The sequence below is a fragment of the Clytia hemisphaerica genome, unplaced genomic scaffold (genome assembly GCF_902728285.1).
Source record: "Clytia hemisphaerica strain Z4C2 unplaced genomic scaffold, Clytia hemisphaerica genome assembly, whole genome shotgun sequence".
Taxonomy (NCBI): domain Eukaryota; kingdom Metazoa; phylum Cnidaria; class Hydrozoa; order Leptothecata; family Clytiidae; genus Clytia; species Clytia hemisphaerica.
Window position 1 is genome coordinate 190,344 of NW_027104119.1, and position 22,544 is coordinate 212,887.

General features: G+C 33.4%; 2 protein-coding genes across 4 annotated transcripts; one reads left to right on the top strand and one right to left on the bottom strand.

Moving 5' to 3' along the window:
* Positions 1–1,609: 1,609 nt before the first annotated feature.
* LOC136813512 (uncharacterized) lies at positions 1,610–8,836 on the top strand. 3 transcript variants are annotated; one of them, XM_067070029.1, is made up of 9 exons: positions 1,610–1,768; positions 3,136–3,239; positions 3,459–3,545; positions 3,995–4,051; positions 4,261–4,344; positions 4,526–4,606; positions 7,142–7,272; positions 7,463–7,571; positions 7,988–8,836. In XM_067070029.1, the coding sequence occupies exons 1-8, from the start codon at positions 1,708–1,710 to the stop codon at positions 7,536–7,538; spliced, it is 681 nt and encodes a 226-aa protein (XP_066926130.1). In that variant the 5' UTR covers positions 1,610–1,707; the 3' UTR covers positions 7,539–7,571; positions 7,988–8,836. The 3 variants fall into 3 exon arrangements, with proteins under 3 accessions (XP_066926130.1, XP_066926128.1, XP_066926129.1); XM_067070027.1 differs by lacking the exons at positions 7,142–7,272; positions 7,463–7,571; positions 7,988–8,836 and adding an exon at positions 4,771–5,896; XM_067070028.1 differs by lacking the exons at positions 3,459–3,545; positions 7,142–7,272; positions 7,463–7,571; positions 7,988–8,836 and adding an exon at positions 4,771–5,896.
* Positions 8,837–12,049: 3,213 nt separating this feature from the next.
* Positions 12,050–20,068, bottom strand: LOC136813513 (uncharacterized). The gene is made up of 14 exons (XM_067070031.1): positions 19,872–20,068; positions 19,650–19,726; positions 19,210–19,522; positions 18,910–18,986; positions 17,985–18,354; positions 17,704–17,760; positions 17,510–17,572; positions 17,319–17,396; positions 17,024–17,179; positions 16,092–16,607; positions 15,636–15,812; positions 15,345–15,513; positions 15,002–15,201; positions 12,050–14,866 (listed from the first exon to the last, which is right to left on the bottom strand). Coding segments are annotated over exons 4-14 (2,985 nt in total). The 5' UTR covers positions 18,912–18,986; positions 19,210–19,522; positions 19,650–19,726; positions 19,872–20,068; the 3' UTR covers positions 12,050–13,669.
* Positions 20,069–22,544: the final 2,476 nt, after the last annotated feature.

Below are 22,544 nucleotides of genomic sequence, written 5' to 3' on the forward strand. Positions count from 1 at the left end.
TATCCCAAGTCATACAAGTCAGAAAAATATTAGAATAGTTTATAAGCATATACTTACCGTGCGTTGGTCTAATATTGACATCCATCTAATTTCGACACCCTTCTTTAGAGACAGGGGGGTCTTGCAGTTACTCCTTGACACTATGTGGAGTAACTGCAATTTTGGACATTTTCTACAGACACCACCACCCTTGCAGTTATTCCAACTAACTGATTTTCTCCTCAAAATTGGTGTATACCACCCCCAAAAATGCCAAATTTGGCAATTTTTTCACTGAATTCCTCATTTTTGATACCATTTTACTGGGTACGTATTATTAACGACCGTTCAAGAGTTAAATATCTCAATCATTTTCCAAGTTTGTTAAAATGTCTTTCATGCCTTGATTGAAGAAAAAATTTTGTGATTTTTTTTTTGACTTTTGAAAAAAATGTTTTTAATTTTTTTGCTTCCGGAATTTTTAAAAACCTAAAATTTTAAGTGAAAAATTGAAAAATGTGCTCACTTAGTACACCATAATATCCTACCAAAATCGACAATTTTGGGCTTAGACAACACCCATGTTGCAGTTAGTTAGAGAAGGGAAAAACATGAAAGTTGGAATCACTTGTTGAAAAAGGAAATTTCCTCTCTGAAGCAAAGAAAAGTAGTTTCAACCTGTCATTTTTTTCAGCTCTAAAGGGTGTCAAAATTAGATGAGGGATGGTGACACATAGAGTGCAGAGGGGTTGAAGCCCCCCCCCCTGAGATTTAGCCCCCACCAAAATTCGAAAAGGACAGCCCCCCTACCAAAACACAAAAAACATTTTTAATTTATGCTTAAAAATTTCAAACAGTGCAAGGTCTTCATTTTGCATGTCCACACAAGAGAAAGAGATACCAAATGTATAATGTCTTCTTTTGAAATTCTAATCAACAAACGTACGTACGTACAATAGTACGACTTCATTATTACACAAACAAAATACCAAATTGTACAAACAAAAATTTCTTAGTTCTTGGAAAAAGTTGTTAGGTTAGCCCCCCCCCCTGAGTAAGTAGCCCCCCCTGATCTTAGGGAAAAAGAGCCCCCAGCCAGAACTTTAGGTTCTAGCCCCCCCCTAAGAGCCAGGGGGGTTGCATTCTATGTGACATTAGACCAAAATTACAGTATTTAAAAATTATATCCTGATTAGCAAAAGGTCTATTTATTAGGATACTAGAAAGGTATATACCAGGCGTAATTAATTGATATAATCAATAATCGACTGTGAACAATAAGTAATCAATGGATTAGATGTCTATCCAATATAATCAATAGGTAATCAATACTCAAGATTTTTTCAAAGCTTGATTGTTTATCGACTACTTATCTATTAATTTTCTCATTGATTGTGTATCGATATATTATGTATGTGTAAATGATTAATAGGTAATCGATAGATAATAAATAGCTCAGAAATAATCGATCACTGATTGATGCACAAGATTCAATTATATTGGATATTCCATCGATTGCTTATCAATTATTTTTCACTCACAGCTGATTATCGATTATATTGGATAGTAAATGCCTGGTATAGAGAATAAATGCTGACTATTTCAATTTTACATGCTTTTTTTCAGTTAAAAATTGATTAATTTGGTAGCCATCCATCCACCCATTTAAAATAGCTATATATATTCGATTTTGGTCATTTTCAAAAAATTTTGGTGCACAGAAGACTAATGGCAGCGATCAATAAGTTGAATTTAGATAACAACAAGACAAAAGAAGAATTATTTGAAGGTTTGAATTTTTTATATTAAGTTGAGAGTTATATATAACATAACTGTCACTCCCATTCTTGGGAAAGAAGCTCTTACAGTAACTTGCTTTGAAACAATATTCCAAGAATTCAAACAAGCTTTATTTTATATGATGATTCTTTGCAAATTCAGGATGTGTTTTATTTACACTTTAATGGATTTCATTCTCAGTTTAACCTCAGACTCAAATGGCATGCAGATTAATTTCGGCGATTATGTCTCTTATTTACATTTAAAGATTTTTGTGAACTGAAGCTACATATGTTTTAGGGCGATATTTTGACTCTTGCAGTGGATTGTTTAGAGTTGATTATTCTTAAATAATGATAAGTGTATTGGTTTATATGTGTGATATTTTACTAGGTAGTGAAATTAAAATTTGTGGAGTTTGTAAGTTTAAGTCTGTTTTGCTTATACATTTTTCAATTAATGACCCAGAATGGCCAGAAATGTTTAGGTTCGGAGGAAATAGTTGTTACCCAGAATTTATGATAACACCCTTCCTATCTTTCGTTTTCTTATCTCTGAAAATAATATACTTTCATTTGTTTTTCCCCAGAGTATTAATTGTCATCATTACAAGTCATTATGTTGCATTCATAAATGCAACCTGTTTCAAAACCTTAGCATTATGAAGCCCTGTTCAAATTGATATGTTAATAATGGTTAATCCCCTGTCTTAATTTTTTGGATAAGACTTAATCTTTGTATATTATTCTTTGTTCAATCTTTCATTTATATGACAAAGAGCTGTCATCTAGTAAATGCATTACGTACGATTCTATTGAAAGTAAAACTAAAATGGACGTACAAGAAAGTAAAATCAGTCCTTAGAGATGGTGTGATTTAATGTTGGGTAAAATGCAAAATATCAAGCAAAATTTGATGTTTAAATTTGTGAAAGGTTCGGTCAATATCATTTGGTAGTGAAAAGTATCTACTGTAAAATTGTCTATCATTTGCAATCCTGTTCAAAAAATAGGAGATAAAAAAATTAGCAGGGAACCAAACTCAAACTTTTCTAGTTCACTTTCATATTCTTTTACTGTCCAAGGATGTGTATAATACAATTCAACATGTTCCGGAAGAGTGTTATTTATATACAATCACCACTTATACAAAACAAAACACCGACGGAGAATGTTATTCAAAAAATGCAAAAACTTGTTTACCTCAACACAACAAAATGGTGTAGAACTATTTGCCTATTGAAAGAAGGGTTCACAATTCCTTTGCCATTCCTTTAAAAAGTAATTTCCCGTTCCCTTTAGAAAAGTTAAGCTACACCTTGTAATGTACCCGATTTACTTTAAAAGCCTACTCAGAAGGTATTCTTTTCCAATTTAGCAATATGGTTTAACCAAATTTATCCGACGATCAAGCCAAAAATATTAGGTAAAGTGTATGCCCAACGTAGAAAGAAACTTGGCAATATCAAAATCAAACAACTGGTAAGTTTTAAACGTGCAAATCATTTTCGGAATTTTTAAAAAGTTGGGAAAATGTTAATTGTGAGTGCTTCGTCAGTGTTTATTAATTTGCAATACAACATCTCTTAAATAATAATGAAGGAATTTTTTTGGGCCATCGTTTTCCGATGACTTGCTTACCTGTTTTCTTAAAAAGTCTATTCGCTTTCTTTAATTAGGTCTTGTTTTTTTTTTAATTAGAAAAAATTTAAAACACTCATTGATGAAAGCTCTAACGTCGATATTGCTTTAAAAGCACTTGGAGAAGATTTATCAAATCGATTCAAGGTTAAAAATCCTACTAAATTGTTATTCTTCAAGTTGCCTAAGTTTGTCAGAAATTGCTTAAAAAGTTCATAATTTTTATTTCTGCAACAAACAAAAAAAACATTACGATTTCAACAAATTAAAATCTCGTGTTTCCGATACCGTCGTTGAAAAAAATTTTCCTTTTAAATTTATTACCAGTCTCCTAAAAAGTTGACCACATCGCTAAAGGTTGATAGCTACATTGTTACTTTTTCGAAACGGGCTACACGGCTTTTTGCGCAATGCAATTGGTTCTTTTCGCTTTATTTCGCTATTTTTCTGAATAAAGCGCTAAAAAATCAATAGAAGCTGAAGGGAATGGTTAACAAATACAATAATGACCGGTTAGTGAGGGCTGTACTGAGAAATATTGCCCGAGGTCAAGTAACGACCGAGCTAAGTGAATTTTTTAATATTCTTTATTATAGGTTACTTTAACTTTAGAAGTGGATAAACTTGATTTAACTAAAGATGCAAACCAGAAGGTACTCAGGAACAATGTTCATTCAAGAATACTTTTATTCTCACCCATTCATTTGCAATTTTTCAATTAAAAGTCTTAAAAAGATAAATAATTTTTAATCAATTTGAAAGAATTTAATAGAAAATTTTCACATCTACAACATTTTACTGCCATAAAATTCACCTTAAAAAGTAATACTTCAGCTTGGAAAATCTTCTTTGTCCTTTTAAGTCGACTGACCACCAAATAAGTGAGGATAACACAAGTGCGACTGACGCAGAAGATTCAATAGACAAAGAAAACGAAGAAACAAAGGTTTTCAGTATTCTTGAAGCTCTTGTTAGCTCGGCCAGGGCTATCATATAGAAGCAAATTTTTTTTCATTTTGATGACTTTCAAAAGGTATTCTACAGTAATAAAGACAGCAGAGTAGTATACAGTACATATGAATGATATTCATAAAAGATTGATCTTTTATCTTTTCCATCCTTTTAAGACGACTGAGCACCAAATAAGTGACGATAATGCAAGTGAAATATACGCAGAAGATTCAAGTGAAGAAATAGAAAAGACAGAGGTTTTTACTCAAATTATTATGATTTCCTTTCTTTCTTTTTAATACCAATTATCCTCATAAAAACTCATGCTCAAAACCCACTAAAAACAAAAATCAAGAGTGCAAGGTTTGCAATACAATCCGAACAGTATCTCAAACTTAATTCCTTTTTGAAATTTTTTAAGACTGGGACTCGAAAAAGATTCAAATTCACATTGAAGGAAGAAGCGCCAATAGACACCAAAGTCAGGCGGATAGAACGACTAAAAAGAATAAATGGACAGCAAGCGGATACAATTGAGCAACTGAAAGAGAAAAATGCATCTCTAACCCTTCGAAACGCTGCCTTCACCCGTTTGAAGATAATAGAACAGCTAGGTGAAAGGCGCTCTACTTTAATGGTAGACGCCTCACTTTTTTCTAATACTTTCCATGCTGGTGATGCCATATTACAACAAGAAGATTCCGATTTGCTCGACCCCTCCACTTTTGAAGGGTTGGAAGGAAAGATGTTGATTCCTGGTCTGTTTTGCTTTGCCAAAAAAGTCACCCTCTCCAACGGAGAATCTGTTGTACTGAAAACACATAAGCCAGAGAGTTTCGGTCTTCAGAGCTTAGCCGTCCTAAGTCACGAACATCGTCTCCTAAAGTTTGTTGGAAGCCACGCAAATTTGGTTTCGACAGTTGGTTTGGTCCCCACAAACGGGATATTTGCTCATGTCATGAAATTTGAGTATGGCATGAGTCTTTGAAATGTCACAAAAATCTATTTCCATAAGTTCTATCTCAAATTTCAAATCCATCATCGAGGGAGTCGCTGATGGACTAAATTTTTTGTTTGATAAAGGGGTCATTCATAACCATCTTATTAATGACAACGTTATTGTTAGAGATGGTTCCCCTAGAATTGTTGGGTTTACGTTTTCATGCAGGGTGTATTCCACCAAAAACAATGTACAAGAAGTCTTAAAGAAGTTTCAGGGTTCAAATCATTTGGCTCCCGAACTATTCAACGGGTCTTGTGCTAGTTATTCGACTGATGTTTATGCGTTTGGCGTGCTAGTACAAAGCATCTTAAAAATGAAATTCGGCTTTACAATGAACACAACCTTCAAGTCAAGAGTTGACTGTTATGCTGACAGCTGTCTGTATACAGCAGACCTAAGGCCACCGCACAAGTTTCTGGCTTCGAAAACAAAACGGATGCTTTATTACAAAATTTGATATTAGATATGCATTTTCCTGATTCCTTCTTTAGGCTATAAGTAGTAATTCATCATTCCTGCATAACTCGAAAATTTTCTTGAGAAAATGTTACTACTTTTTCGAGAACCCTGCTGTTTCATCGAAACTGGTATTATTAGAAACAATGCAGATTTATAAAAGATGAACAATTAATGTTTCTAATCGCACGATGAGTTATTTTTTCTTCTTTGGCGCGCCTTCAAAGAGAGCAATTAATCGTTAATTGCATCCTGTAGAGAGCAATTAATCGTTAATCACACTCTTCAATGAGGCGCCAATATTTACAAAATTGATTTTAATGTTTTTTCTTACATTTTTTTGCATCGAACGTTTTAATTGCACTCGAAATTTATTTTGTGAGAAAGAAAATCAATAAACAACAATAAAAGAAAGACATAAAGAGAAGAGAAAAATATAAAACTCTCAGTGTAATTTCTGTAATTTACTTTCCTAACTGGGAAAAAGTAGTGAAAGCCATTGTGCGATTAGCTCGTAATCACATAATAACTCGTACAATTCGAAAATTGCACTCGTGATTTTTTGTTTCGAATTTTCCTCGTCCTTCGGACTCGGTAAATTAATAACAAAAAAATCACTCGTGCAATTATATTCGAATTGCACTCGTTATCATGTGATTACATATACAAATAGTAATAGTTATGGTACATGATATATTTTTCGAGTTTAGATTTTCGTCATATTTTTCGAGCCTTTAAGAAAGTTTTGGCGCGTTTTTAGCCAATCAAATTGCTAATTGGCGATAAATTGAGGTAGTTAATCTGATTCAGTTCATAGGGAACAATAGTTTCTCGTTTTCTTCGAAATTTTCAGGCCTAAATGTTCCTAAATATTTTTTTAGACCATAATGACAAGTACCATAACGAACATAGTACTTTTTGAAATCCAAGCTTAAAATTTATATGCTTCGAGGAAATTTATCATGTACTTTTATAATTTTGTTTCTGCTCCGTTGAAGATAAACTGTTTCATTTTAATGATAATGAGGGTTTCTGACCAATACCTAGATTTTTGAACTTGGAAGACCTTTTTAGGGTTTCGATTCTACTTTTGTTCGTATTGACGAGATTTGATTATTGAATTGGAATGATTCAAATTTTTTTAATTTAGTGGATTTTTTTTGTGCTACGTTTCTCTTCATCTTAAAATATTCTATAAATATGATAATTATTCCTATTTGGACCATTTGAAGTGAACTTTTCGTAATGAAAAAATTGGAAAAGATTTTCTCAACAATTTAAGTGACTGCAAAACCTGTGATGAAATCTTTAATTTTTAATCCTCTATTTTTAGTGCATTATTGGAAAAAAGTTTTTAAGAAACAAAACGAATCATCAGCCCGAACAAGTTGAAGTTATGCAAATTTCTGTTCGACAGAGCCGACCGATAATAATCGATTTATATGCAGTTCTATCAAAAATTGTGTAAGTTGAATTATTTGGGACTCTATTGGCATTATTTTCTCTATTTTCATATAATATCCTAATTTTAAGGACATCGTGCTAAAAGATTCTAAACAACAATATAATTCGGTAATAGAAAATTAATTTGGATATTTTCTTTCTACAGGTGTTTGCTAATTAAAAACAACCAGTTGTATTTTCATTTTTTCAGCCCTTCTCCTGGGATCCGAAAGAAATCCGGTTGGCTTTATGTGCTGGTACTAACAAACTGTATATGTGGTCGTTAGCTGGTTGTTTGGTTGTTGAGGTGCCTGGTGAAGGTCAGTGTGCTTGTATTAATTATATTAAGAGATCCCGTCCCATTACCAAGGTCATCTGCTAATATCATTATAATATATTGAAACATCCTTTGTAACATATAGTCAACAATTACTGTCAAAATCTGAAATTACTCGATTTGATTCAAGGTAACGTGGGTTTTACGCCGGCCCTTATTACGCTATCGACGAAAAAATGCGAATTTCCTCAGGATTTTATCAGGAGGCTAGGGTCCATCTTTGTTTTTAACATAGATAATTGCTTCCTTGGCACTCGATGAATATGGATATACCTTAGTACCCAGTATATTTTCAAGTTCAGCTCATTTAGAGGTGAGAAGGTTTGTGAAGGGTGCTTTTTGGCTTTTTCTTCTCCGCAAAATCTAGCATTAATTAATTCTATTCTCGTTCTTTCTTAGGGATTCAATGCTCGAAAAGCTTCAAAACCTAGAATTCTGGAGTTTTTTAATTCGAAACAATCTTAATGGCAACAGTGGATGTAATATCATTAATTTGACCGTTCGAGTATTTAATGTTAGCTTAAAGCTATGATTTTGAGAGAAAACACAAACTTGAACATTCTTGGGTTGAACTGCGATATCTGTTGTTGATAAATTAAACTAATAGATTGTAGTACGCATTGTTTGTGATGGAATATTTTCATTTTTACCCATTAACATTGGGAAGATTTCCGCGAAATAAAGATTTTCCACGACGACAAATATTTTATGAATATATATTTTATATGAACCATACAAGCTTCTAACAAAATTTAGTTTTAACATGTTAATCAATAGCCCTATTCAATATTCCCTTGTTGTACAAATCAACGTCTATGAATAATCAAAGGAAAAAGAAATTGAACTCAAAATAAAACCTTGTGAATATACACAATAAAGATATTTTACTCATAGTTGTGCTTCGACTCGATGCTTTTTTCCCGGACACCCTTTATATAGAAAGTAAAGTCCTTCATATGTCAGAGTATACCAAATTTGTAAACGCAAAAGTAGGCAAAACAATCATACTTTGACAGGCGTATAAGTATCGACTTAAAAAATCATGTTTAAAAAATCAGTACGTAACATTTTGTTTATAATCTGTCTCATTTTATTAAGTAATAAAATTAATTTGGATATTTTCTTTGTCAAAATATTTTTAGTGATATATTTATATTATCTAGTGTTTTTATCCCTTTATCTCCCATTGACTTCTTGATTATATTGTATTTTAAAAAAATTTAATAAGAAAAGAGTTACGAATCTCTAGTTCATTTCTCCACCCCCATCGATGTATTTACCCTCCCCAGACTCCCTACATTTAATCGATTAACTTATTTATGATATGTGTTGAGGTAGTACCTTCGACGTAATCATTTATGATATGTGTTGAGGTAGTACCTTCGACGTAATCATTTATGATATGTGTTGAGGTAGTACCTTCGACGTAATCATTTATGATATGTGTTGAGGTAGTACCTTCGACGTAATCATTTATGATATGTGTTGAGGTAGTACCTTCGACGTAATCATTTATGATATGTGTTGAGGTAGTACCTTCGACGTAATCATTTATGATATGTGTTGAGGTAGTACTTTCGACGTAATCATTTATGGTATGTGTTGAGGTAGTACCTTCGACGTAATCATTTATGATATGTGTTGAGGTAGTACCTTCGACGTAATCATTTATGATATGTGTTGAGGTAGTACCTTCGACGTAATCATTTATGATATGTGTTGAGGTAGTACCTTCGACGTAATCATTTTATGATATGTGTTGAGGTAGTACCTTCGACGTAATCATTTTATGATATGTGTTGAGGTAGTACCTTCGACGTAATCATTTTATGATATGTGTTGAGGTAGTACCTTCGACGTAATCATTTTATGATATGTGTTGAGGTAGTACCTTCGACGTAATCATTTATGATGTGTGTTGAGGTAGTATCTTCGACTTAATCATTTATGATGTGTGTTGAGTATGTGAAGGTAGTCCCTTTCGACGTAATTCATTTATGATATGTGTTGAGGTTAGTACTTCGACGTAATCATTTATGTATGTGTTGAGGTCGTACCTTCGACGTAATCATTTTATGATATGTGTTGAGGTAGTACCTTCGACGTAATCATTTATGATGTGTGTTGAGGTAGTACCTTCGACTTAATCATTTATGATGTGTGTTGAGGTAGTATCTTCGACGTAATCATTTATGATATGTGTTGAGGTAGTACCTTCGACGTAATCATTTATGATGTGTGTTGAGGTACTACCTTCGACGTAATCATTTATGAAAACCATAACTCGTTTCTATAATTTCCAAAACCAGAAAAATAATTTTTATGGAGAAAAGGTTTGAGAGTTTTCATTCTTAAAAATTTTGTTTCGATTAATTTTTTTTTTCAAAAAGTAAGCAGTATCAGTTGAGCCTGCTGTGCGATTGAGCCTAGACATTTCCAATTCACAAATGTTATAAGAACTAGAAGTGGTTTTCTTTCTTTCCTCAAATTCGATAAATAGTTATTATAGCGTTTTCGTCTAGTATTAGAGTACAATCTTATAATGCCTTGTTTCATCGAATTCATTCCTCAAAACAAAATTTTCATCTTTACGGCTTTCTTTCCTCGAATTTGTTATTATAGCCGTCTAGTATATAGAGTACAATCTTATAATGTCTTGTTTCATCGAATTCAGTCCTCAAAACAAAATTTTCATCTTTACGGCTTTCTTTCCTCGAAATTTGTATTATAGCTGTCTAGTATTAGAGTACAATCTTATAATGTCTTATTTCATCGAATTCAGTCCTCAAAACAAAATTTTCATCTTTACGGCTTTCTTTCCTCGAATTTGTTATTATTATAGCTGTCTAGTATATAGAGTACAATCTTATAATGTCTTATTTCATCGAATTCAGTCCTCAAAACAAAATTTTCATCTTTACGGCTTTCTTTTCTCGAATTTGTTATTATAGCTGTCTAGTATTAGAGTACAATCTTATAATGTCTTATTTCATCGAATTCAGTCCTCAAAACAAAATTTTCATCTTTACGGCTTTCTTTCCTCGAATTTGTTATTATAGCTGTCTAGTATTAGAGTACAATCTTATAATGTCTTATTTCATCGAATTCAGTCCTCAAAACAAAATTTTCATCTTTACGGCTTTCTTTCCTCGAATTTGTATTTATAGCTGTCTAGTATATAGAGTACAATCTTATAATGTCTTATTTCATCGAATTCAGTCCTCAAAACAAAATTTTCATCTTTACGGCTTTCTTTCTCGAATTTGTTATTATAGCTGTCTAGTATTAGAGTACAATCTTATAATGTCTTATTTCATCGAATTCAGTCCTCAAAACAAAATTTTCATCTTTACGGCTTTCTTTCCTCGAATTTGTTATTATAGCTGTCTAGTATTAGAGTACAATCTTATAATGTCTTATTTCATCGAATTCAGTCCTCAAAACAAAATTTTCATCTTTACGGCTTTCTTTCCTCGAATTTGTATTTATAGCTGTCTAGTATTAGAGTACAATCTTATAATGTCTTATTTCATCGAATTCAGTCCTCAAAACAAAATTTTCATCTTTACGGCTTTCTTTCCTCAAATTTGTATTTATAGCTGTCTAGTATATAGAGTACAATCTTATAAAGTCTTGTTTCATCGAATTCAGTCCTCAAAACAAAATTTTCATCTTTACGGCTTTCTTTCCTCGAATTTGTTATTATAGCTGTCTAGTATTAGAGTACAATCTTATAATGTCTTATTTCATCGAATTCAGTCCTCAAAACAAAATTTTCATCTTTACGGCTTTCTTTCCTCGAATTTGTTATTATAGCCGTCGAGTATATAGAGTACAATCTTATAATGTCTTATTTCATCGAATTAAGTCCTCAAAACAAAATTTTCATCTTTACGGCTTTCTATCCTCGAATTTGTTATTATAGCCGTCGAGTATATAGAGTACAATCTTATAATGACTTATTTCATCGAATTCAGTCCTCAAAACAAAATTTTCATCTTTACGGCTTTCTTTCCTCGAATTTGTTATTATAGCTGTCTAGTATTAGAGTACAATCTTATTATGTCTTATTTCATCGAATTCAGTCCTCAAAACAAAATTTTCATCTTTACGGCTTTCTTTCCTCGAATTTGTATTTATAGCCGTCGAGTATATAGAGTAAAATCTTATAATGTCTTATTTCATCGAATTCAGTCCTCATCAAAACAAAATTTTCATCTTTACGGCTTTCTTTCTTCCAATTTGTATTTATAGCTGTCTAGTATTAGAGTACAATCTTATAATGTCTTATTTCATCGAATTCAGTCCTCAAAACAAAATTTCCAAATATCTGACCTGTAAAATAACGCTTTGAAGTTTTTAAGAACAGCAGGAGTTCAAAATAAATTTGCATGTCTATTTAATCCCAGGACAGACAGAAAAACAAATGTACAATTGGTTTACAAATCTATAACAACGTGATTCCAAGGATTATCTCGAATCCGATATGGTTTTATTTCATTTTCTAAGCAATTAGAAAAATACTATTGTTTACAAAATAAATTTAAGTAAGTTCAAGTAATGCTTCCAATAGCTGTTCTCAAAGGTTACAAGTAAGTTTCAAAACGAAAAATATAATAGCGTATTAGAAATCAACGAAGTTTAAAATGTAACGAATGAAAATGCTTTTGATGAATCTCTCTCCTTAAAAGAGTTTTCCTACGGTGTCAAATCGTGCTGCCACGATCCTGCAAATGCAATAATATGGCGGAAATCAACGAAAATTCTAACAAGGAAATTCAATAAAATTATATGGATATTGCACACCCAATAACTGTTTAACAAACACCATCATAGCAGATAACGACACCTTACAATGTAGGAGATGTGATAGACTTGTCCATTATGCTTGCTCTGAGCTACCGGCCTATCAGATTCAGCTTTGTCTGCAATATAAAAGCCGGCGCCTCGAATGTGGAAATTGTGTTACAATAAAGCCACTCTTACTTGAGAGGATTAAAACAAGCAGATAAAAGGTTCGTAGTAACATTACAACGAAAAAAGCAGATAAAGATGAACATCATGGATTGAAATTAGGTTTCCACGAGAGAATAACCTCTCTAGAAAGAAAAGTCGATAAGCTAATGAATAAAAAAGACGTCAACAAAGAACGGAACAACAAACGATCTGAACACAGCTCGACAATACAGAAACAAAAAAACAATCATATGCAGAAGTCACCAAAGAAGATCTACAAAAAGAAGAGGTGACCATAAAAAGTTTCATCAAATCAGTGAACGAAGAGGAGCGTTGGCTCAAATCAACCAAGTGCAATATCATGATGCATGATTTAGGTGAAAACAAGAACGAAAACGAAGAAGAGCAACGAGTTGACGACAAAGATTTTATAGAAAGAATGCTGAAACAACAAATGGGTTTCGATGTGACGATAATCAAGGTAAAACGCATAGGTGCTCGTAAAGATGAAATGTATACAAATGAACGATGGAGACCATTAAAAGTTAGTCTCGAGAGTGAAGAGGAAAGGATTAGAATCCTTGCAACAGCCCACAAACTAGATAAAGATGATTTCAGAGTATCAGACGATTTTTCAAGGAAAGAACGCGAGATAATAAAACAATGGCATCATAAAGCAAAAGAAAAAACAGCGAAATAAAAAGACAAGAGTCATATATATGGAAAGTGAGAGGTAAGTCCTAGGACTAAACTCTATTTAAAGAAATTTACGACGGAAACAACATGATTATAAGAAGAGCGGGTTAGAGGCCCAGTGTGTGCCTACCCTAACTGTAAAAACTCTATAATCTATAAATTGTAAAGATGTACTGTAAGATTGTTTCATAGAGGTCAATAGACCTGAGAAATACACTTCTATAAATTAAGTTAAATTATTATAGCAAAAATAAAGTTTAAGTAAAGTTTATATAGCCTTCAAAAATCGTATTCAAAATATTCTTTTAACTTGCTCTTAATAATTTGGCCAGCGAAGCCTCGCGTTCTTAAGAAACAGAACGTGTAAGTACATTTATCATACCAGATGGTTCAATTCAATGTTAAAATGAAAGTTCATAATCAATGTGTTTATTCTTCACAACAATCAGCAATGTTAATTTTTGCTTCAAACGAGGTTTGCTTTTTCATGTTCCAAACATGAATAAAAAACTGCAAATAAAAATTAAAATGAGTTTGCGACATGAGTTTGGCGGAGCGTTTGATGCATTGTAAAAAGGAGTTGAATTGTTCACAGATTGACGTGTTCATTACGTGGAATCCATTCAAACGGTCACATCGAAAGGTGGAACCGCAAACGTGATTATAACCGTGAAAAATGTCATGGAAAAAACGAGTGCAACAAAAGAAGCCAGATTCACGATTGCGACAGTACTCGTCCAGTTGACATCCAAAGTCATACAAAACAACATCTGGCGGAAGTTCACAAAACATATAAAGAGAAGAAAATGGGTCTTTGCGGCCTTCAGAGAAGGGGATAACGTGGTAACCATAGCAATGGCCATGTAAGGGGCAGAACCAGGCAAACAGATAGCTTGTGCCAGTTTTGCTGACAACAGGAAATTTCTTACTGCATTCAGTTGATGGTTTTGATGCCTGATTCCGCTTATCAATTGGGAAAGATCTTATTTTCCGGATCTGTTGTCCATGGTTGCTAAAATAGTAAGCCCTACCATCGCGTGGAGGGTTGTATGTACCAGAAATAGGATTTGCACCTTCAGGTTTTACGTCATGTGCGTGAACTTCTTTACATTTGTTGCAGCAGTAACGTATCATGTCAAAAATATCTCTTGTGGGAGACTTGTGGACGGTCAAGGAGCTCCTGATTAAAGTAGCAATCTCCATGTTATATGAAGTAAACAACGAAATGAGCTCATGCACTTTCGATAACGATGAAAGCCCAAGAAGTGCAAACTCTGAGGCTTGCAGACAAAACTCGACAATCTCAAAAGGTATAATTGTGTCGACGGAAGACGTTCTTGACAGTTGTTTGTAAACATTGGAGTAAGCCTTTTTAAGATGGTCAACATCTGTTTCATTTCTTTGAGAAGCAAAAGGTTTTAACTCGTCAGGGATGGCCTCCAAGTGCTCAGTCGTATCCTGATCAACTAATTCGGCAAATGCTGTTCTTGCTAACTGGTTTTTCAACGGGCAGCGATCCATAGTACCAAGAGTCTCCGTGGGATGGTCATAACTTGGCTTCTCAATCGGAGTGACAAACACGTTTTTAAAGTTAGTACCAATTTTGGTTCCGTCACATGCCAATACCTAAGAAATAAAGAAATTGTGAATCAGAAGTTAGGTTACAGTAAATTTCCACATAATTTTGAGGGCAACACTTTTGGTTATATTATTTGTGCAGCGTATCTAAACTACAAAAAACAGATAGTTTTGGATCTTTACCTTGGGATTCTCACCGCAGCCTTTACAACCCATCCGAAAATCAATGTTCATTGCAGAAGCCCATCCAAAAAACCACTTGATGAACGTTTGAAGCGACATGAACGGACGTGGAGAGGATGAAAGCTCGTAATTGTATGTCATTTTTGAAATAAAACCACTGAATGTTCCACTATCAAGCACAGTGTTTACGAACTGCCAACCTAAAGAAAAGGGAGTAAACATTTAGGGAACCATAAAACCGATAATGAAAGATACATCTTCTATAAAATCGTGTTTAATACATCACAATTAAGCACATTAGTACAAGACCGTTTAATGACGCCTTTAACCAAAAAGTTCATACCTAGCTCATACCCAGCACACGTGGAACGCGTTGACCGATATATAGAGTGCTCAGCACCATCCCATTCTTCTCGTTTACCACAAACGCAGTATTTTTCGATGACCTCGATGTCACATGCACTCATCATCGAGTATAACGTGGAAGTACGCTTCTTCTTTTGCCAATAATTCTATGAGCAATGATTTGAAATTGATTTCATAACGAGAACCAGAAAATTCAGCGATCTAAGTGTTTCTACACGCTAAATGGCAATCATACAAGAAGCATATACGCTTAAAAACTATTACCTACCCCACACGAACACTTTTCTGAGTTGGACTGATACAAGGAGCCAGTTTCAGGAATTATTCTTGCTTTGAAATTCTTTTTCAATGTTTCACACGTGCTGTCAGAGCTGACATTTATTTTGCTCGGCGAATTTTTGTGGAAGGTCCATAAACCACTTTCGACATCGAATACTTCTTCCAACTTTATGATAAGAAACAAGAAATTTATTGAAAAAATAATATGAAAAACAATCAACCTTAGTAGCCCATTATCCCAATGAAAACGTTCAACTCTTTTCAGGTTACTGAAAAACAAAATCAATTTGCCACGGCCTGATAACCCCTGATAACTTTATTAGTCTCATTAAATTCAAACCAATCAGAAATAAAGGTCATGTAGTAAAGTTCATAAAAGTTTCGAGTAAAAGCGTGATTTGACTTCAAAATTTATTTTTTGCAACCTGTGTATTGAACTACTCACTTTTTCTGTCGGGATAACAAATTCTGTGAAGTCTTTTAATTCATCGTCTGGTTCATCAGCAGGAATCTCTCGAAAGCGTCTGAATTCCTTTAAATGAACACATCCGCATTCGGGAGATGAAAGAGACGAAAGCTTCCGACTTTTACCACCTTGGCCAAAGTTACACGATCCTGATTGACAACTGACCATCAGACGACCAAGATTAGCAGTTACGTGAACGAAGGACACCGAACCATCAGAACCTACAACGGAGTATTTTTCGATGCCAGATTTACTACGCAGCATAACAACTTTATCTTCGACTCGAGTTTTGCCTTCTGCCACTATTGCATCGTCAATGATTTTGTCATCGGAGTTGTTTATACTTTTGATAAGTCTTTTATGGAGGCAGACTTTTGAAGTAGACTTCTTGCCAACAGAAAAACCTGTTGTCAGCGTAGATGTTTGACAGGTGCATGACATGTGCAGTGACCCGTCGTCGAAATTTGTAAAGGTGACGTGAACAAATTCTTTGGGCTAGAAAGAGACAAAGTGATTATACAAATAACTACAAACATTACCCCCGCCTTCTTAAACAAACTCTTCCTTCTTTTGCACATGACTTGGAAAGAAAAAGTCCTAAACGATGGACAGCGGCAGAAGGTGTTTACATACCGGAAGAACAAGATTCACACTTGACCAGTTTCGACTTATATCTCTACTCGATGTGAATACGGAAAAATCTTCTTTGGTGTTATGGCTAAAAGGGCATTGCGAAAGGTTTTGTCAACAAGTCGGTTCAAAAGGCTTGTATTCCAGGTTTACCAGATTGCTGCGTAGTAAATCTGGCATCGAAAAATAGACATAACTAATAAGTGAAGATTCCACATATCAAACTTTTCATGAATAAATATCACAAAAAGCGACAGAAATTCAAAAGAAGACATTTTTACCAAGAAGTTTCCGGTTTTTTCATGAAAAGCGTTCATGCAAACAACTTGCTGACGATCTGTAAGAACTCTCCAGAAAATGGATCCACGATTAATCAATTCCGAGCAATAAAATTTGAAGAGAGAAGTTACACGGGGTGATGCTTGTTCGAGCTGGAGCTAAAAACAAAGTAAGACAATTAAAAAATTGTGATGAAGAGATTACATTTTCCTTAACGAACAGAATTGAAAAATTTGAACTAAGTAATGCTAAAAAGGACATTATTACTCATAACTTCGGTAAAACAAAAGATCATACAAAATTTTCTTCTTTGGTAGGTGTATGTGCTATTTCAGTATCTTCATTTTCATTCCATCCATCTTCAAACGTTTGGCTCTGAGAGTAACAAATGATTTTCAATTAAAACATAGCGTTAAACTTAAGTGAACCGACAAACTCAACAATCCAACGCAACTCCCCAAAACATCAAAAGAATTAAAATGACGTACTTCCATTTGATCGGAGGAATCAACTGAAGAATTCTCTAAATGAGCATGACTTGAATGTGCTTCCTAAAAAATTAATGAAAAAAGTGCTTTATCAATCTTGTAAATGATCGACTTTTTCTAGCGCAAACATAGTTAGCTTCGAAACAGAAGCATTTTACAGCGAGAGTCTGATTTAGGAAAATTAAAATCATTACTTGTCGAGTGGATCCTTCTCGTGAGTTTTCATTATTCTCCAGGAAAGATTTGGTTACCTAAATGAAATTGATGGTTAGAGATATCAATAAACTCGCACACAAATTAACGAACCTGAAGAAATTCTCCTCGTTACTCTTGATTCATCGCCAAGTGTACTCCAAAATGTGCGATTATTATTATTATTATTAAAATAAGGATCATTCTTTTAAATCAGTTGTTACATAACTACAGCAAAAATCAATATGAGAAATCAGTAAAAAACTAATTCTGAATTAAAAACCTTTCTTCTCTTGCTTGTTTGAGAGATAACATGCGGTAAATCAGTGGGGTGACCAGTGATATGTGATAATGTTGACGAAATGACATAACCAGCGCAGTCTGCATTTTCAAACGCCTTGATAATTATATTTCTTGGTGATTTTGGTTTGGATGCAGATGGTAAGCGATCCTGATATCGAACCACTTTGACAGGTTTCCCATCCCAAGAATAATAATGGAAGTTGGGCAGAGAGTTCACGACAGCAAATTGTTGACTGATGCTTGGAGTCTCAATGTCATTCCATATCAGTTTATGGTTGAAGGAAGGTCTAAAGTCTGTCAATGAGGACTCAAGTTCAGATTGATGTTCTTTCGGGAAGCTGAAGCAATACCTAAACAAAGCGTAGATGCAACGAATATTATGAATCGTGTGATTAGCTTAATGGAACATATAATCTTGTATCCCTGTTAATGATTATCAATGATTATCAATGAAATAGAGAATATCGCACTTGCAAACAAAGGCTTATAGTACAATTAATCAAATATGAAATATAAGGGGTAAGTTAACAATAATATCTTTCACACTCATCAGGTAAACATTGACGAAAAAGTATTCAAAAAGTGTTTTGTTTTCAACATAATAATCCTCATCGTAAGAAACCTCTGTGAACTTCGATCTTTTTCATCACGAACGTCTCTCCATTTCTGTTCTTTTCTCAGGCAAAGAGCAAAGACTCCAAGCATCTTGATGCCATCTTGTTGCCAGAGGCTGTCAGCCAAAACTTTCAGACATTGGTCAATTGAATCTTTATCATCGTAGACTTTTCTTTTGAACGCATCATACCTGGGATGATCTTAAGATAATCGTAAAGGAAAAACAAGTTCAAAACGAAGTTAGTTTATCAGTGCAAATGTAATTAAGAAGCGTCATAGGTTGTACATACATTTTCCACTCTCGTCATGTCCTGTTTGTTATCAGTAATGTCATGTCAAGTATCAAGTGAGATGTTTACGTCAATGTCTAAATGGGTAAAGTAAAAAGAATAGCTTTAATATCAACTATCAACCGCGGGCTAATGATTCAGGACTTGATAAACTAAGAAATTCTAGTTGATAGTATTTGATAATTCAGATTGGAGAAGCAATAACCAATAGGCTTAATTTGAAAAACAACAAGATTAAGCAGGATTAAGGACTAAAATACTCAGCTATCTACTTGATAACATACGAGGCTTAAACTATACCTTTTGATCTTTTGTTTTGGAACATACTCATGTTTCTTTTGCGCTTCAATATTATATCTTGGGCTGAATAGCAGCATATCGGTATGTGGATCTCCCCGAAGATTTTTTGCAGTTTTATCAAGCCCACGTCATCCATAAAACCATGAAAATTTCCGGATTCAAAATAGTAAACACAGGTTTTCCCACTAGCAAGCTTAACAGCCAAAGAAAAGAAAGTACCAGAGCAGATGTCATAGCTGGCCAATGTCAAAAAGTCCTGTTCAAGTTTAGTCATTGGTTTTCTAGGAGCAAGTATCTTCGCATCTTCTAGTTCCTATAATATTGTGTGAAAAATATTTAGACTTAAGTAACCGTTAAAAATAACCATTTAAATAGCAATGATTTTAGATATAACGCTTAAAATGCTCACATAAAAAAAGATTAAGACATTATAACTTTACCTTGACAGCAGACTTGTATAATGAAATCGCTTCACTGGACATTGCAATATTATTCATCGCTTTCTTAATGATTGGATCTAAAATGACAAAGGTCTTCAAATGTATGTTTTGTTTTCGCCTTTATATTCAGCTAATCTTTATTTGGAAATTCAAAGACGAATCTATATTGCTTCAATAATAACTAAAGCTCATGGAGAAGTACAGCTAAAAAAAAAGACATACTGGTTTCTTCATCTGATACTGGGTCACCAAGGTCTACATTATGAAATGCTGATGCTGATTCTGATTGTTCCATCTTTTAAAAGAGAATATTTATTCAATATAATGAAACTTGAAAAGGTCATTGGAAAAATCATTGATATGCAGACTCCCTTCAATTAGCTTTCAAAATAAAAAATAAGTTCGACCCAAATATTGAAAGTTTTCTTGGAAAAAAGTTGTGTTTTTTATAATCAAGTCAATTTAGAAATGAAAAGACAAAAGAATTTTGGAGGAGACAACATGGTAAATTTCTTTCAGACACATAGACATATGACAACAACTCAATCTCAAATACCTGCACCAACACTTCAAAGAAAGTGAAGAAGAAAACTTCCAATTCAGAAGCAAAATGAAATTGGTAAAAAAGCAAAATTTATGTTTGCTAGAAAGATAACGAAGATTCTAAATTAAAGCAAAAAAGCAGTGGTTGTCAAAATGTCTATCTTACCCCCTTGAATATTTCAAAATAACAATTGGAACTTCTAAAAATTTCTTCAAACATTTGGAATTAAACAAGCTTATTTATATCATTTCAATCTCTTTGGTAAAAAATATTGTGAACCTTTGAAGAAATTTTGGTGCTTTGATTAAAATTTAATTTGTACTAGTAATCTCATGGTTATAAGGGAAATTCGGGATAAATTTCCCGAGGTCAATTTTGAAATTTTTTGAAATTTCCCGAGTGCAACGAGGGAAATTTAAAACATTTCGAAATTTGACCGAGGGTAATTTATCCAGAATTTCACGAAAACAAGCATGGGATTCCTGGTTAATCTCATGGTTTGGATTGAAATTCTAACAATTTTGAAAGACGTCAATTTAACACTGGAAATCAATCTGAAAATTTAAAAAGAGGTCTCAAAAAAGTCATAGAAACGCGAATCGAGTTTTAATTGGATAGTATTCCATTTACTTTAAGCCTTTGAAGTTAGTAAGAAAGTCGAAAAAGGTGATGAATTTCCAAACGATGAAAATTTCACTTTTGCGGGAAATTACAAAATCTAGAAGGGAAATTACAAAAGCTAGGAGGGAAATTACAAGTTCGCGGGAAATTACAAATTAACCTAAGCAAAAACGTCAATCGAATTTCAATCAACCATGAGATTATGACAATAATATATTTTGATGTCTTAACATCGTCATCAGGTATAAATGAGACAAAATGATAAGTTAAAAACAGTAAAAATGCTATAAAAACAATAACATTAATGACTAATGACAAGTCTTAAATGTTAATTGAAAGTTCAATGACTTTTATATAAAGTGCCTCTAGGGCCATAAATGTTACTCTGATTTGTTCGTTTTGCAAAAATTTGTACTTCATCAATTGTAAGTGCATTTCCACTGGAATGTTTGATCTCTTGTGTTCTTAAAAATGCAATTGATTACAGGAGATTTTTCCAACATAACATGCTTGACAGCGGGAACGAATAATTTGGTGCTCCACTTTCTATCGATTTCTGAAAAGTTGCCTTAAATGATGGTTAAGTTTATTTAAGGTGCTTATAAATCTCACCAATGCAATTTTAAAAGCATCTCAGTGTCCTTTCAAACTGATCTGTTACTTTATTCTTCTTATCTCCTTGCTCGGAATAGGGTTTAAAATTATTTCCAAGGTTTTAGGAATGATCGGTACGTAAAACGAAGATATATAATGATTCTTCTGAAGTAAAGATACGGAAAACAAAGGTGGATAATAATTCTTCTGAAGTAAAGATTTCGCCTTCTCAATACTTGTTGTCAATATTTCACCCTCTTTGATGCATGCATTTCTTATTCAATAAATATCTTTGGCACCACAAATCTTTTTTTACTTCTTCGATGCTAGCGAAATGGCATATCTATGAATAGGATACTGCCACTTTCTGTTGTTTATCATTTCATATGGTGGACAATGCTTGAACATCCAACCCCTTGAAAAAAAACAACTCAAATCAAACTTCTTACAAAATTGCAAAAAAATTATAGCCCCCTTCTGGAATTTCATTTCTTGGGAGAACAATGTCATGCAAACAACCAACAGCTAAAATTTGTTCTTGGGCTCAATTCCAGTTAAAGTCCATTACAGGGGGGTGGACGACAGCAAAATTCTGAGGCAAAATGTTTTTTTGAAATTCCTGGATTTCCAATACAAAAGCAATAGCTGTTTTGGCTTAGGCTACGGTCTTTTGAATAACTAATTACTCCACAACAGTTACCTAGAGACAAGATAATTTATCATGTTTTTATTGGCTGAGGGAAAGTAATGTATGTGGAGTAATTAGTTATTTAAAAGACTGTTGCATTCGCCAATACATCTATTGAAGATTTCCAATACAAAATCAATTTTTTGGCAGAAAAATCTGGAATTTCAGATACTTTTTTTCAAAATTTTGACAAATTATGTGAAATTTGCAAGCCGGTTCAAATAAAAAATTGAGTGGAATTTCCGAAGCATTTTGAATAATTGACTGGATTTCCGAGTGCTTTTTTTATCTGAAAATTCCTGGCGTCCACCCCCTATATCAATTTTTTTCTGGAAGAGCCCATATACAATAATAAGATGCCCAGCCAGTAGTGCTTTATAATTAAAAATTACTGTATTAAAAAGTACCATTTTAGTTTTCATTAATTCCTTTAGATGTCATGCTAGAT

What these genes read in the sequence shown, in the direction of transcription:
- LOC136813513 (XM_067070031.1), bottom strand. An exon ending in ATTCCTCCGATCAAATGGAA is followed by an intron (nt 17,397 to 17,509) that starts GTACGTCATTTT and finishes TGTTACTCTCAG; the next exon opens with AGCCAAACGTTTGAAGATGG. An exon ending in CAGAAAAGTGTTCGTGTGGG is followed by an intron (nt 15,514 to 15,635) that starts GTAGGTAATAGT and finishes CATTGCTCATAG; the next exon opens with AATTATTGGCAAAAGAAGAA.
- LOC136813512 (XM_067070027.1), top strand. Translation starts at nt 1,708, where the DNA reads ATGGCAGCGATCAATAAGTTGAATTTAGATAACAACAAGACAAAAGAA. An exon ending in AAAAGAAGAATTATTTGAAG is followed by an intron (nt 1,769 to 3,135) that starts GTTTGAATTTTT and finishes TTTCCAATTTAG; the next exon opens with CAATATGGTTTAACCAAATT. An exon ending in AAGAAAACGAAGAAACAAAG is followed by an intron (nt 4,345 to 4,525) that starts GTTTTCAGTATT and finishes CATCCTTTTAAG; the next exon opens with ACGACTGAGCACCAAATAAG.